The 16,879-nt window shown below is 47.2% G+C and overlaps 1 protein-coding gene across 2 annotated transcripts; it reads left to right on the forward strand.

Moving 5' to 3' along the window:
* Positions 1-3,475: 3,475 nt before the first annotated feature.
* On the forward strand, positions 3,476-16,374 carry LOC122697117 (2-acylglycerol O-acyltransferase 2-like). 2 transcript variants are annotated; one of them, XM_043907595.1, is made up of 7 exons: positions 3,476-3,614; positions 8,043-8,221; positions 12,385-12,589; positions 12,906-13,080; positions 14,082-14,281; positions 15,535-15,702; positions 16,073-16,374. In XM_043907595.1, exons 1-6 carry the CDS (start codon positions 3,524-3,526, stop codon positions 15,687-15,689), a joined length of 1,005 nt encoding a protein of 334 aa, XP_043763530.1. In that variant the 5' UTR covers positions 3,476-3,523; the 3' UTR covers positions 15,690-15,702; positions 16,073-16,374. The 2 variants fall into 2 exon arrangements, with proteins under 2 accessions (XP_043763530.1, XP_043763521.1); XM_043907586.1 differs by having other exon boundaries at positions 15,535-16,374.
* Positions 16,375-16,879: the final 505 nt, after the last annotated feature.

Below are 16,879 nucleotides of genomic sequence, written 5' to 3' on the forward strand. Positions count from 1 at the left end.
AGTGCTGCAGGATTAAAAGGGCCACCTCCCTCTCAAGGTGGTAAAAATGTCAGACGTTCTTATTGTAGTTACCCTCGATTAGTGGGCCTCCTTTGTGGCTCAGCTGGTAAAGAATCCACCTGCAATGTGGGAGACCTGGGTTCAATCCCTGGGTTGGGAAGATCCCCTGGAGACAAGAAAGGCTACCCACTCCAGTATTCTGGCCTGGAGAAGTTCATAGACTGTATAGAGTCCACACTATTGAGCTACTTTCACTTCACATGAATAGTGGGAAATATTACCTCAATATGTCATGTTAAAGGTTGATATTTTTGTAATATTTCTTTTTTCTTACCTACCATGATGTTATTTATTTTTAATTGCTTTTGATGTTTTGGCAGTAAGTCTTGTCCAACTCTTTGCGATCCCATGAAGTGTAACCCATCAGGCTCCTTGTCTATGGGATTTCACAGGCAAAAATACTGATCTTAGTTGCCATTTCCTTCTCCAGGGGATCTTCCTAACCAAATGTTGATCCCTCATCTCCTGCATTAGCAGGCAGATTCTTTACCACTGAGATACCAAAGAGGACCATCCATTTGCAAAATACAATATAAATTACCAAAGATGAAGAAAACAAAAGCTCAAATCCAGTTTTTATTTGTTAGTTTCATACACATAGAAGTGTTTTGCCACATTGCTCTAAGGTTTCTGAGCAGTTACTCTCCAACCCTGTAGTTACCTTGTCAGGTACCAGTAACAGGAAGGTGTGGACAAGGCAGGTCCTCAGACCACACAGGAACCACACTACCCAGGACATAGGTTGCTCCATGGCTGCTTACTTGTAAGGGGGATGTGAGGTGAAGGGCACAGAACGCCGTAGATGGCTGAGCACTGTACATGGGTCAGTAGGGGCCCCTATCTAATCCCCTGATACCCAGTAGCATGAGGAGCTCTGGGAAGGGAAGGACTTGTCTAAAGTCACACAGTTGGGAGGTGGCCAATACAAGACTGGTCTCAGCTCTCATCCATGGCTCTTCCAACCTGTCTTGAGGGAGGACCCTGGAAAAGGACTGCTAGATGCACCTTCAAGAAGGCGGGGTGGTCCCAGCTTCAGAGTTTCCTGCACAGGAGAAACTGATCCTAAGACAGATCAGGTGGAATGTCAGCTTTGGCCACTTTAGCCCCATATAGGACTTCTTTGAGAACCTGTTTTGGTTCAATGTTTCGCTCTGCCTAATTTCACTGTCTTCTTTGATTACAAGTTTTCCAATAGGAAGAATGCAATGAATGGTCTGGTTTTCCCATCTCTTTAAGAAATTTCCACAGTTTGATGTCATCCACAGTCAAAGGTTTTGGCATAGTCAATAAAGCAGAAGTAGATGTTTTTCTGGAACTGGCTTTCTTTTTCGATGATCCAACGGATGTTGGCAATTTGATCTCTGGTTCCTCTGCCTTTTCTATTTCCAGCTTGAACGTCTGGAAGTTCACAGTTAATGTACTGCTGAAGCCTGGGTTGGAGAATTTTGAGTATTACTTTGAGAGCATTTGAGTTGAGTGAAATTGTGTGGTTGTTTGAACATTCTTTGGACTTGCCTTACTCCGGGATTGGAATGAAATCTGCCTTTTCCAGTCCTGTGGCCATGGCTGTTTCTTCCAAATTTGCTGGCAGATTGAGTGTAGCACTTTTACAGTATCATCTTGTATGATTTGAAAAAGCTCAGCTGGAATTCCATCATATTCACTAGCTTTGTTCGTAGTGATGCTTTCCAAGGCCCAGGATACTAGGTGTGTGATCACAGCATCAAGGTTATCTGGGTCATGAAGATCTTTTTTGTACAGTTCATCTTTGTTTTCTGGCCACTTCTTCTTAATGTCTTCTGCTTCTGTTAGGTCCATACCTTTTCTGTCCTTTATAGTGCCCATCTTTGATGAAATGATATCACTCTACACCCCAGAAAATTAGATGTCTGACTACACAGAGAGCCAGAGAAGATATGTGTCTGCACACGGCATATATTCTGGTCTAAGTCTACATTGGTGCTACAGTTTTGTGCAAGGCCTGGCACTACTGCTCCTTAGCTTGTGCAATCAGATACCCAGCAGTCCCTCTGGCTTATGAGTCTGTGGAAGGAATAAGGGCACAGGGACTGGAACCAGCAAAAACATTGTCATCACAGCCTGTCAAAGTGGCTGGCTGTGGTGGTGGAAAGCAGCTTTCCATCGCAAGAGGCGTTTAAATAAACAAAAGAATAGAGCATGAACTTGATGAAATGATATTGAATGACTTGTAAACAACTTCAAGTATACTCACTACCATTAGGAAAGCACAGTAACTACAGTGACATTTCCAACCCACCTGGGCCATCAGCCATGAAAGGCAGTGTCATAAGCACTGGATGACCAGGATATTCCTTGTGTGATCACTTTGGAAAGCTCTGTGGCTATGTGTAGACTGTAGCATGGGCAGGTGAGGGGAAGTCAAGTTCAGTTTTAGACAGGCTGTGTTGTAGGTGCCAAGCAGGCTGTGAGCGAGGATGTCAAGTATCCACCTACATAGTCAAATCTGGAGCTTGTGGGAAAGTCAGGGCTAGAGATACAGTTTGGAAGTGTTTGTCCTGTAGACAGGCTCCAAGGCCATGAGCCTGGAGGAGGTCTCTGAGAGCGGGAGGGTGGAGAGAAGAAGGAAGGTCCAAGGACTGAGGGGACAGAAGGGCCCTGGAACACTTAGCCTGGTGAAGAATAAGAGCCAGCACGGAGACCCAGAGGTAGACGGAGGGGCAGGAGGGAAACCAGGAGAGTGTGGTGTCCACAGATCAAGTGGTTTCAGGGAGGAGGGAGGAAAGAGTTGTGTCTGAGGCTGCTGAGAGGCCAAAATGAGAGCTGAGAATTGGTCACTGTATTCAGCAGTGTGGAGGCCAGTGGTGAACTTGTCAAGGGCAGTTCCATGGAACAGTGGCATCTGAAGTCTGGAAAGGGGAGGACAGAATGGAGGAGAGTGCATGGGAATCAGACCGCTCTTCCCTGAGTTTTGTTGTCCAGGCAAACTGAGGAAAAGGCAGCCTGATGGAGGAGATAGTTAGTGGGGCCTAGAGATATTTGCATGGGAGCAGGTACTTCTTATTTGTAAAGGGGGATCGTGGACCTGGCAGGTGAAAGGAAACAATAGGGCCGCCAAATAGTTGAGTAAGTGTAAAGACGGCAGGATTGCCCTATACTTGCTGCTTTATTTGCCAAGTAATGGGCAAGATTTGAGCAAAGGTGATCTGGCAGATAATGTATTGCCTGTAGAGTCCACTGCACTTGTCTTCCTCTGTAGTAAGATTAGTTCAGGCCAGGGGATTATAAATATTTCACCTAGGATACTGTTCCCTGCCAGGGTAGATGCAATGGGGCTCTATGGCTGGCTGGACACCAATCACCCTCCCACCCCCCCCACCCCATCCACAAATACTTAACAAGCTCTGGCAGCAACAAAACCAAGCAGGTGTCTCAGACCACACTGGAGCTCAGAGAAGCCTCCAGAGGAAGCAGAGGAACCAGCATGGTGGAGTTTGCACCTTTGTTTGTGCCACTGGAACGCAGGCTGCAGGTCTTCGCAGTCCTGCAGTTGATCTTCTCTTACTTGGCCCTGCGTAAGGAAAGCTGAGATGGATTTGGGAGGCCATGGGCACCTGCCACTTCAGGTGCACATGGTGCATTGATGGGGAAAGATACAGGTCCTAAGGTGGATGCTGAACCTAGTTTCTGGGGATCACTTGGAATGAGGGACATCTTGTTCACATGGCCTTGGGGGAGAGCTTTGCCATCAGGAACTGTCTGACTGTCCATGCCCACCTCAGCCCAGCCTGGGAACTGGGAGTATCCAGAGGAGGACAGAGAATCACCTAACCTCAAGCCTGAAATTAGAAGGAGGGCAGCTGAGAAAACGCTCCGGACACTCTGATGCCAGGAACAGTAGGTTATACCTTGGCCCTTATCTCAAGGGCAAAGGGCATCCCCAGGAGGGTTTTAGGTATTGGAGTGAGAAGGTCTAATCCATTGGAGACAAGCTGTAATTTATGGATCTTCTGTGTTGAGGTGTTGGGGGAGACAGTTGACGGGGAGCAGTTGTTAGCAAATCAGATTTGGGTCTGCTTGTGGAAACAGGGTAAAGTGCCTAAACTGACAGTGGGTTGTGGTGAAAGAAAGTGTAGGCTTTATTACAGGGGCCAAGCAAGGAGTCCAGAGAGTTAAGCCTCAAAATGCATGAAACCTATTTTGATTACCTAGGAACAGTGTCTAGAGACTAAATGAGGTAGAGATTCTGGGTGCATGAACAGCTCCTAGAGAATCGTCTGATTGCTTGGTGGTGAGGTAACTGGGAATCACCATCATTAACCTTTTGGTTTCCCCTGGTCTGAGGTTTATGGGCTGGTCAGCAGCTACTTCTACCTGCTGGGGGTTCAGTATTTGCAAAACTGCTCAATGATGAGTCTCAACATTATCTATGGCTCTTGGGAACAAACTAAAATTCTTTGAATTTGTGGAATGGTTAAACTGTTATTTATTTTCTTGATTGGGACTGTTTTCTTTCTGTGTTTGTGATTTCTGTTAATAATTTTATTTTTGAAATTTGGGGAAGGCTTTGGAAGCTGAAGATTTTCTACAAATAAGAAGCAGGCAGAGGACATGAGGGATCTTTCCCAGGAAGGCTGCATAGGTCCTGCTCAATCACAAGGTCACAATCGACATCAGCTGTCACCTCATAGACCCATGACTGAAATCTAGGCCCCTGATTGTTTCTGTGTTTGTACAGCCCATGAGCGAAGTATGGTTTTGGCACTTTAAATGATTTTGTGCCTGTGCAATATCCTCCAAGTTGTCTCTTGAGCCCCAGTGTTGAAATGCTTACAATTTGGCTCTTTGAAAGATTACTTAGCCTGGTCTAAGGAGGCTGGCAGTGGGTGGAGAGAAGGGGCTCTTTTCCAAAGATATTAGGAGATGAATCTACAAGGCAAAATGTACAGGCCTTCAGGTAAGTTAAGTTTTCCCAGGAAGCCAGTAAATGCTGCACATACAGTGAAGAGATGGTTCATGCTAGCCTGGTGCAGTTGTTTGAGGAGGGGCAAAGATGTGGCCAGAAAGATCCACCGGAACATGTTATTGAGGAGTCAGGCTCCAGCAACAAATACTTTCCAGTGGGTTATTTGTTTAATCTGTTTCTTTCCACTTTTTTAATTCACACACTCACGCAGGAAGATAAGATCCTTTCAGATAGTTGGTCTTATTCTCATCTGCATCTCCATCTGCTAGAAGAGTTAATGTCGAATAATGTTTTGTGAATGAATGTTGGGAGCATGATATGGACATAATAGTAGAACTGAAACCAGCACTTATGCTACTAGCTTTCTGTATGAAGTTAGCTAACATGAATACCCTCTGTGGGTCTCAGTAAAGTAGGATTTTACATCTTACCTTCTTGGTGTTATGAGGGGTTTCCTTTCTTTAGGGGCTGAAATTGTACACAAGTTAGATTTTTCCTGCTGACAGCACTGAAAGGAGAGGTCAGAGTGAGGGAGATGTTTAGATCGGGGAGTTCTTTCTGATCAAGTAGAAATGCCCACATTTTGAAATTCTTTTTTCTGACTGAAAAACAAATACATGCTACTTTAACACACCAAAACAAAATGTGTTCTAAGAGCCAAAGATTTCCTCCAAATCCTACCCCACAATGAACCACTATTAAAAACTTGGTTTTATTCTCTCGACCTGGATGGAAGTTCTAATTTTGTGTGTGTAGGGAGGTTCAGTTCAGGAAGATGAAAAGAGTTCTGAGATGAATGCTGGTATAGTTACAAAACAATGTGAATTAGTTTAACTATACCAAATTGACTCTCAAAAATCATTTCCACTATATGACCAGGAGGGGAGTTGCTGGGTCCTATTGCATTCTGATATTTTGTAAGAAATCTCCATACTGTTCTTCAAAAGGCCTCTGTCATGAGCCCATCATTTGGAAAGATACAATCTCCCCAATGTTCATAATAGCGCATTTACAATAGCTAGGACATGGAAGCCAACTAAACATCCATTAGAGTAATGCGTAAAGAAGATGCAGTAATATAGGCAATGGAATATTACTCAGTCATAAAAAGGAACAATTTAACGCCATTTTCAGCAACATGTACGAACCTAGAGATTGTCAAACTGAGAGAAGATAGTCAAAGAAAGACAATATCACGTGATATCATTACTATGCAGAATCAAAAACGAGGTATATGAGTACTTATTTACAAAACAGAAGTAGAAAAAAACCTATCGTTAACAGGGGATAGTTGCGAAGGATAAATTGGTAGATTTGAATTCACAACACTACTCTCTATATAATAGATAACAATAAGAATCTTCTGTAAAGCAGTGGAATCTCTACTAACTACTCTGTAATGATCTGTATAGGAAAGGAATTAAAAAAAAAAACCAGAATCAATATGCGTATGAGTTTAACAGGTTTACTTTCCTATACAACTGAAACTGATACCACATGTAAATGAACTATACTCTAAAGAAAACTTAAACAAAAAATACCTAAGAGTCATTTCGATGACTGGTATACAGTAAACATATTTTACCATTGTTAAAATTGAAAGGACAAAACAAAGTGCTCCAAACACAACTCTGAAGCCAGCACCAGGAGGGCAGGAATTCCTGTCCGTTGTTCACGGCTTAACCACCAGCATCTGGCATGTGGTAGGTGCTATGCAGAAAGCGAGCCTCTGTGAGCCCCAGCCTACTTTGATTTATAACTTTTGCTATTATTCAGACTGGGCTTCGTCAGTGCCTTGGCACTAAAGAAACTGCCTGCAATGCAGGAGCCACAGGAGATGCAGGTTTGATCTCTGGGTCTGGAAGATCCCCTAAAGGAGAGCATGGAAACTAACTCCAGTATTCTTGCCTGGAGAATCCCATGAACAGTGGAGCCTGGAGGGCTACAGTCCACAGGGTTGCAAAGAGTCAGACGCCACTGAAGCAACTTAGCACCCACACATGCACTATTCAGACTGGGTCAGAAGTCCACTCCTCCAGGAAGTCGGACTGGAATCACAGTCCGGGTTTACCCTACTTTCAGCTAGACTACAGGTAGGGGATGAACTTCTTTATGAGTGTGAGCAAAGGGCGATGAGTGGAGGGCATGGAACGTAGAGGAATCAATATTTTGTAACAGTGAGGCTCAATTATCATCAGATTAAAGACAGCCCCAAAGACCACCTGACCCTGAGTCAAAACCAGGATTAGCCTGAGACAGGACTCAGAATCATAAGTCTGGGAGGAATTGCTCACTGGGGCTGTCTCTAGCCCTGCTGCAGTCCTGATGAACGGACCAGGCATGAGGTGTCCTCTTCCTCCCTCCTTCCTTCAGCGGGACAGGGCCTGGCAGCAACGGAAAGAGCTCAGCAAAAGCTAGAGCTCAGGGCGTTGTATCAACTGAGCCACTTAGTGTAGCCGGAACATGAGGTGCATGTGGCGACTGAGACCGGAGCAAGAGGGGGTTTGGGCCACCAGTGGGGAGCTTGAGATCAGGCTGAGCTGCTTGAGCTGAGCCTCAAAGTTATAAGAAATCATGGGGGCCTTTAACTAGAGGGGAAATGCGGTGGGATGTATCTATGGAAAGATGGGCTGGGAGTAGATAGGATCTGGGCTGAATAGAAAGAATAGCTTTTCTCTGGGGTTCTAAAGAATGGATACCAGAAAGAGTTCATCCCATCACACCTCCATCAGGCCTTTATTGAGCATCTGGTAAATACAGACAGAAAAGGAGGAGGAGGGGGAAGACCCAAATGAGTAAGCAATCTGGTGCAGTGGGAAAACGCGAGTTTGAAATTAGGCCAACTGGTTTCAAATCCAGGCTCTCAGTGTGACACTGGTGTTGTTGACAGCATTCTCTCCTCCTCCAGACCTTGGGAAGCTGGTCACTTTCTCCCAGGAGGAGGGCTGAGATGGACAGTGCTGCTAGAGCTGGGTCAACAGGGAGAGCTCGTTCCTTCATACCTCTGACCACTAATGGTTCCTGCTTCCCTTCTCAGACTTGATCTGCTGGGTAGTCTTCATCGGCCTCCTGTTCACAAGATTCTGGTTGATCAGTATCCTGTATGTGATCTGGTGGTACGTGGATCGAGACACGCCACGGCAGGGGGGCAGGCAGAGTGCTTTCATAAGGCACTGGACCATATGGAAGTACACGAAGGACTATTTCCCCATCTCGGTGAGTATGGGGCTGACTAGGGAATGGTCTGGACCATAGACCCCATTTGTCCATGGGGATGTTTGACCCTGTGTGCAGTCAGCAGATTACTGGGCCGGGAGCAGGAGACAGGCTTCTACCACTATTAGGGGAAGAATCAGCTTTTGTCTGACTATGGTTGTCCAACTTCAGTGAGGTGAGGCCACTATGACAACGGATGTATGAACAGGATTTGAGGAACCCACTTGGCCATGTTGTGCAGCACACTTATGTATCTTACAGGTGGAAATCCCTCAACAGTCTAAGTTTGGAGTGTAGGAATCCATGATGAAAACAAGATTTTTAGAGCATCTGGCTGACACTTTATCAGATGATGATACTGATAGCCTGAGAGGGAAGAAGACATGAGCAAGGACATAGAGCAGGTTCTTTTACTGCTTTTAAAGTATGTGCATTGGCTCTGAGAATAGACACAGAGCAGAGAGCCCTCAGGATGTATCCAGCCCCTGTGTGTTTGCTTCGTTGTGTCCTTGGACAGAGCTTTGCTCACTCTGAATCTCAGTTTCCCCAGAGATCCACTAAACAGTCCCATTCCTCCTCTTCTGCCTATCTCTTAATCTCGGATCTCTGGCTCATGGTACCTCATGTCCATTTTGCACACTGGACCCTGGACCAAGGATCAGTCCTTAGGGATGCAGGACCCTGAATTTTAGCGAAGTGACTTTTGCTCCATTCTGAATCTCAGACAGGCTAAACCCCTGGATGTAAGCAGTTGTGATGGTTGATTATCTAGTTGGGATTGGAAGAGGAAGGGAATGAGGACACAGAGAGATGCCAGACAGGGACAGGTGGCCCTCACTGGACACAGGAGACAAGAATGTATATGGTGTCATCTCTGGGAGTGGAAACCACAGGTTCTAAAAGGGGTCTGGAAATGCCCGTGTATAACCTTAGGTGAGTTACACGTGCTCTATGAGCTTCAGTTGTTTCATGTGTAAAGGGGAGGAAACGCTTCCACAGGAATCATTGGGTTGCGTGGATTCCATGAGACATCAGGCGATCCTGGGGCTCTAAGGACAGCACCTGGCTCTCCTGTGACCCCTGGAACTGCTGTCATTTGTACATCAGGCAGAAAAAGTCTGCTGAGCGTCTCTGTGCCGGTCTTATCTGTCTCTTTTCTGTTTGTCCTATAGCCAAGTATCTCCCCCAGAGGATTTCTCACATAGGACACTATTGACATGGTGGGAAGCACATTTGCAGAAATTTCAGGAGCAGTGTTCGGGATTATAGGCCACTGCAGTCCTGGGGCAACAGCAGCTGCAGACGGCGGGCAGTTCCACCGAGCGGCCAGCAGAGGGAGCGATGACATGCACTTTCACCTCCCTTTCCTGGACTGAGGCCTGCAGGAGGTGCTGCGGCTCCCAGATTCTGGACTCTTGTCACTTCCCAGGGCAACTTCTAAGTCATTCACACACCTTAGCAGAGCAGGCCCTGCAGGGATCTTTGGTTGTCAGTGGATCGTGGAGTCAGGGAGTCTCTGCTATCTAGTGAAAACGAGTGTACAACCTTAGAGTTGTCAGGTGTTTTGTTCTGAGGCCTTACTGAGGACTGTATTCAGAGATAGCCTCTCAGAAATCTCTGAGGAGCTGTTCTAAAAGGGAAGGGAGAAGTCAGTATTTATGGGGCTTTGTTGGAAAAAACAAAAGAAAATGAAACAACCCACGTAGCTAAACGTCAAAAGATTCAGTTCAGTTCAGTTCATCGCTCCGTCATGTCTGACTCTGTGAGCCAATGAATCGCAGCATGCCAGGCCTCCCTGTCCATCACCAACTCCCAGAGTTTACTCAAACTCATGTCCATAGAGTCGGTGATGCCATCCAACCATCTCATCCTCTGTCATCCCCATTTCCTCCTGCCCCCAATCCCTCCCAGCATCAGGGTCTTTTCCAATTAGTCAACTCTTTGCATGAGGTGGCCAAAGTTTTGGAGTTTCAGCTTCAGCATCAGTCCTTCCAATGAACACCCAGGACTGATCTCCTTTAGGGTGGACTGGTTGGATCTCCTTGCAGTTCAAGGGACTCTCAAGAGTCTTTTCCAACACCACAGTTCAAAAGCATCAATTCTTCAGGGCTCAGCTTTCTTCACAGTCCAACTCTCACATCCATACTTGACCACTGGATAAACCATATCCCTGATTAGACAGACCATTGTTGGCAAAGTAATGTCTCTGCTTTTGAATATGCTATCTAGGTTGGTCATAACTTTCCTTCCAAGGAGTAAGCATCTTTTAATTTCATGGCTGCAATTACCATCTGCAGTGATTTTGGAGCCCCCCAAAATAAAGTCTGACACTGTTTCCACTGTTTCCCCATCTATTTCCTGTGAAGTGATGGGACCAGATGCCATGATCTTAGTTTTCTGAATGTTGAGGTTTAAGCCAACTTTTTCACTCTCCTCTTTCACTTTCATCAAGAGGCTTTCTAGTTCCTCTTCACTCTCTGCCATAAGGGTGGTGTCATCTGCATATCTGAGGTTATTGATATTTCTCCCGGCAATCTTGATTCCAGTTTGTTCTTCTTTCAGCCCAGCGTTTCTCATGATGTACTCTGCATGGAAGTTAAATAAGCAGGGTGACAATATACAGCCTTGATGGACTCCTTTTCCTATGTGGAACCAGTCTGTTGGTCCATGTCCAGTTCTAACTGTTGCTTCCTGACCTGCATATAGGTTTCTCAAGAGGCAGGACAGGTGGTCTGGTATTCCCATCTCTTTCAGAATTTTCCACAGTTTATTGGGATCCACAGAGTCAAAGGCTTTGGCATAGTCAATAAAGCAGAAATAGATGTTTTTCTGGAACTCTCTTGCTTTTTCAATGATCCAGCAGATGTTGGCAATTTGATCTCTGGTTCCTCTGTCTTTTCTAAAACAAGCTTGAACATCTGGAAGTTCCCGGTTCACGTATTGCTGAAGTCTGGCTTGGAGAATTTTGAGCATTACTTTACTAGCATGTGAGATGAGTGCAATTGTGCGGTAGTTTGAGCATTCTTTGGGATTGCCTTTCTTTGGGATTTTCATGTTTTTCTACATATTGGGAGATACAAAATCTGGGCTCACTTCAATTATTCCTGTGATGTGTATGCTCCCTCTCTGTGACCAGTATCCTATTATCTTCCATCCTGAATTCCTTTCAAGGCCCATTGTGAGTTGCAGCTACAGTGGTGGCTGACTTGAATGCAGGCAGGCAACATTCCTTGTCCTAGCAACTCTGCTGGGGTACTCCACTCACAGTCCTTTGTGCTGTGATTCTGTGAGCTAGCGCCTAATGGTAAAGTTTCTAGGGAATTTAGGAGACTACTTCTGAGCACTGGAGCATCTTAATGCACACTATGGGCATCCTAAAGAGGTAATGGTGGAGAACCAGGCAGTGTTTCCCCGAGGAAATTGATTCCCCCTCATCCTGTGATCAGTTCAGGAGCTGAGTTTCTGTGTAAGATTTCATATCCAGGAACAGTAGTGTCTCCACAGGCCAAGCCCTGACAGGGGTGCAGTGCTGCGGGCAGGCTGTGACCTGGTGTCAGGAAGTGCTGCAGGCTTGACAGGACACCTCCCTGACCCCTCACCACCCACACCTGCAGGCTTCACTAGAGACCGCATGGTCCTCCTCCCAACCTCTACCTTCAGCACCCTGGGGTCTCTTACAGTGAGTCACAGGGACTCGGGCTTCCAGCTCTTTACCTGGGACAGAACTCCAGATGCCACAAAACTTGGTGAGAGGCTCACTCCCTCCTGTGCTGGCTCCTTCATTTTGGTAGGGCTCTGCTTGGGAGAAGGTCTGCCTTCATATAGCACATGGCTTGTCTCGTGTCTTCTTCTCAGAAGTCCTACCTCTGCATTGCGCAGGGTTCTTCCTTTCCAGGCAGGCGGCACTGGCATCATCCATTCGTGATACTGTGTTCTCCGTCTTCATCCCAGTCTCCCTGAGTATCTACTCTACTTCATTCTTTCACCGGGGAAAAGATCCTCAGACAGGCAGTCTCATCACAGGACACTCACATGTGGAGTGGTAGCACGTGGGCTCAGGGGACACATGGAAGAGGTCAGCACAGAAACTGAGCAGGGAGGCAGCAGTGGGGGTTGCGGGGTAGTGGACGCAGCCCCGATTCACCAGATTGCTGTCCCTACAGCTGGTCAAGACTGCCGAGCTGGACCCCTCCCGAAACTACGTCGCTGGCTTCCACCCTCATGGGGTCCTCGCCACCGGAGCATTTACCAACCTGTGCACAGAGGGTACGGGCTTCTCCTCGGTTTTCCCAGGCATCCGCTCACATCTGATGATGATGCACTGGTGTTTCTGGGCCCCTGTCTACAGGGATTACATCATGTGTGCGGGTGAGTCCTTCCACTCTTTCTATCCCAGGACTATGGGGGCTGAAGACATGAGGAGGGATTTTTAATGAGGATGGCCAATTGATCTGACTTCTTCCAAGTGAATGTGTAGTGGACAAGGAGATGAGTCCCAAAGAAGCATTTCCCATAGCTCTGTGCTCAGTGATGAACTTGGCAGGGGTGTTGGGAAAAGGGGTAGTGCTCAGTGCCTGTCATCAGGGTCCTCCCAGCTGGGAAGTGGGGGACAGCCCAAGTCACATACTCCTGAACCATGCTTGCCGCCTTCACACTGTACGTGACCACCTTCCTCTCTCCCCAGGGCTGGTCTCATCAGACAAGGAGAGTGCTACTCACATTCTGAGCAGGAAAGGAGGCGGCAATCTGCTGTCCATCGTTGTTGGGGGTGTCCAGGAGTCACTGAATGCCAGGCCTGGAGCCTACAAGCTGGTGCTGCGGAACCGCAAGGGCTTCATCAGGCTCGCCCTGACGCACGGGTATTGGGGAGAGGGCTCTGGGTTCAACTGGAGATTGGCAAGGATTGTAGTTTGGAGGGAAGACGGTAGAGGCAAATGCAGATCCTATTTTGGCAGGCAGAGTCTCCATTCATTAACAATGAAGATTGTATGTTAGTGATAGAGGTACTGTCTCAGGCCCACATTCCCAGAGAAGATTCTGGAAGGAAGATTTTGTGACTAAAGAGATTAAGTCTCAAAGGTCATATTGCTATAAAGCTATTCTCCTATCTTTAAACATCTGTGAAGAGTACAAAGCTAGCTGGAGGTGATTTTCCCAGAAAGTCTGCAGATGTTTTTTTATCTTGGAGGACTCTCAGCTGTATTTGTTTTGCCTCTCATGATCCTGTGACTGAAACGGGTTAATCTTGAATTTGTGCTGGACCTGCTTCTGTGACTTTAACCCTCATCTTGCAGCTTTTGTTACCATGGGAACACATAATGGGCAGCCTAAGGAAGATAACCTGAGCTGCCCTCCTGTAGAGGACTGTAAGGAAGTGAAAACACACATTCTCCTGCCTGAGCATCCCCATTCTTGGGGACATTTGCAAGGATCAAATAGTCTTTTCAGTGTGTTTCCTCACCTATATCCCAATCTATGATCCATAAACAACTGGCTTCCTGGCCCTACATGATGGTTATTTGGATGCACTAGCATGCCATCTCCTTGGTCAGCCACTCTGAATAGTCCCTTCCTCATCCCAACACTTCATCTCAGATTCACTGTCCTATCTGTGGCAAGCAGAGCAAGCATGGACTCAGTCACAATCGAGTGCCAGGTCTTGGCCCTGAGAAGCGCCATGACCTGCCTGAAATTATAAAACAAGACCATGGCAGTTCTGGGAGACACCTGAGGGCTCCTACTTTTGGTCCAGGCCCTGTCCTCTGCTCCAGTTCCTGCTCACTAGCTCCCTTCAGGAGGCTAGGGGACCAGCTTGTGTCTTCTTGCCCTTCCACACGCCCTCTCTCCTGTCTCCGTCTAGGGCAGATCTGGTGCCAATCTTCTCCTTTGGGGAGAATGACATATATGACCAGGTTGAGAACTCTCCTGGTTCCTGGTTGCGGTGGTTTCAGGACCGACTTCACAAGAGCATTAGAGGTTCCATCCCTCTCTTCTATGGCCGTGGAGTCTTCCAGTACAGCTTTGGTCTTATGCCCTACCGCCGACCCATCACCACTGTGGGTGAGCCTGGACCCGGGCTGGGAGGGAAAGGGCTATAGAGTAAGAGGCCTGGGCTTGTGCTGCAAGGAGACCTGGACATAGAGCAGTATACCCCTGACTTTGTGGAGCACACTTCCTGGTGTGTAAAAGAGACACAGGCAAGTAACCCTATGAAAGGCCGTCTAGAATGAGAAGAGTAACAGGGGCACAACGGCCAGTAGCCACTACTGATTACTGTGCCCCTGCTTGTGTCAAGCACTGCACTGGCTCCTTACATGCAATGGCTTAGTTTTCCCAACAACTTGTGAGGAGGTACTCTCACACCCATTTTATTGACTGCAAACACAGACCCACAGAACGTAAAGCAATTCCAAGAGACACCCTGCCCTTGGTCACAAAGTTGAGGTTTGATGAGGGTATTTGGCTTTTTATTATGCAAGACAAGGAGGGTATAATTCTGATCACAGGATCTAATGACAGTAATTGGAGAAGGTGGATGCATGATCATTCCAGGTCTGTTAGAATTGTGTGTAAAGTAGAAATCAGTAGGCTTTGAAGGAGAACCAGAAGGATTTCTTTGTAAATAATGGGCATGGGCTTTAGTCCATAGACTTAGCACCATCTTTCAGCTATTAGCTTACTTTTTGAATTCCAACTAGATTCCAAGGCAGTACTAATAGAGCTGTTCATCTCTACTCACCCAGGCAGTTCTTAGTTGAACACAGACAACCCCCTCTATCAAACTTTGTTTGCACTGTGTGGTGCATTTCTTGAATGTTTATAGTGCTGCTACCTCCAGGCCATTCCCAAGAAAGACAACATGGCAGCTGCTTTCTGATCCACCTCCTCCCACAGACACAGGCTCTTCCAATCATGGCATCTGAGAATCCCAGATTCACCTTTCCCTGAAGCTAAGTGCACATCCCAAGGGCTCACTCCCTGGTACTGATTTTTCCTGGCCATGTGACCTTGAACAAGCTATTTAACCATCCTGGGCCTCATTTCCTCAGCAGTCAAACAGGAATAATACCAGGTTATATCCTCGTAGGATTGTCAGGATAACATAAGAGATAATGCATGCAACTGTGCTGGCTGTATTGTTGATATATCAGAATCTTGAATTTGACCTAACATCTTAGTAACACAAAAGAGAATTGAAAGGGAGGGAGTTACAGTGCTTACCTGCTCAGATGACCATTGCAGTGGGAACACCAAGGTCCCTGCGCCTTCATAGTTTCCGGCTCTGAGCCACCACTCACCTCTGTGTATTGCAGTGGGGAAGCCCATTGAGGTGCAGAAGACACCGCATCCCTCCCAGGAGGAGGTAGACAGGCTCCACCAGCGCTACGTGAAGGACCTGGAAAATCTCTTCGAAGCCCACAAGCTCAAGTACAACGTCCCCAGAGACCAACACTTGGAGATCTGCTGAGCACCTCCCCAGAGTAGGGGCTCCTCCAAAAGGCAGGGCTGGCATTAGGGAGGATGGCGGGAGATGTTGTGATCCCAGAAGGCTTCCTGGAGGTGTCTGTTGAACACATCTCCAGAGCTTTCACTGACTTCTGAAGCTCCACCCAAAACCAGGCCTTGGGTCACAGCTGGCTTCTGGGAGAGGAGACCAGACTCTGGCATAGGTGATTTGCTCTCCTGCTGTGCCTCCTCTGTACTGGGTCCTCTTCATGTCTGCCCACCTGAGAAATGGGAGAGATGCTGGGAGAGAATGATGTCTGTGTCTGTGTCCTTTGTGACCCTGTCACTCAACGAGCAGGAGAAAGACCAGCTCCAGTGAGCAGATTTCTCTTCCTCTGCCTTCAGTGACAGCACAGAAGCCACCAGCAAGTGCACGGCTTTCTCCTAGAAGCTCCTGCATCCTGCATCCTTCCTGTCCCAGCTCCTCCCTCCCAGAGCTGGAGAGGAAGGCCAGACCACAACCTCCTGATTCGTCCAGGCACCTTTGAGTTTCTGATCATCTGATGCCCGGGCTGGCAGCCAGAGGGGCCCACGAGGTGGGGAAGGAGAATTCAGCTCTGTCATTGGTTAAATGACCATGCACAGCCCTCTTAACCCTTCCTCTGTGTCTCTGTTTTTCTGGTTGAATAAAGTGACCTCTCATCTCAGCTCTGATGTCACATGAGTTGAGAGCTCCATGAGATAGCCCCTACTCATTTGTTGTAACTTCAGCCCTGAGCTTGACACAAAAGGGAGCTCCATCAATGCCAGTTTATCAATGAAAGGATTCTATTTCAGGCTTCTTCTTTCCTTCCACCCTACTCCCCAGCTGGGAACACTGATCAAAGCCTCGCATTTAATCCCAGCCTGGCCCTGCAGCCCTGCTGCCATGTTTCCCCTTCCCACATGGTGGATCCAATGATCCAGAGAATGGCATGTTTCCTCTTCCTCCCTGACCAGTCAGCTCCAAATTACCAGCTCTGCCCTGTTCTGTGGGAGAGAAGGGAGAGGCTGTGTGCAGATACAGGGCGGACCAGGAAGAGAAGGAACATGAGGAGTGCATGGTCCTGTGTGTCTGCAAGCAGGGAGAGCAAGGACATGCCTCTGATAAGAGATGTTCTGGGCCACTGGTTAGTGACACCTATCGTAAGGGAGGGGACAGGATGGGAGCAA

The sequence above is a fragment of the Cervus elaphus genome, chromosome 1 (genome assembly GCF_910594005.1).
Source record: "Cervus elaphus chromosome 1, mCerEla1.1, whole genome shotgun sequence".
Taxonomy (NCBI): domain Eukaryota; kingdom Metazoa; phylum Chordata; class Mammalia; order Artiodactyla; family Cervidae; genus Cervus; species Cervus elaphus.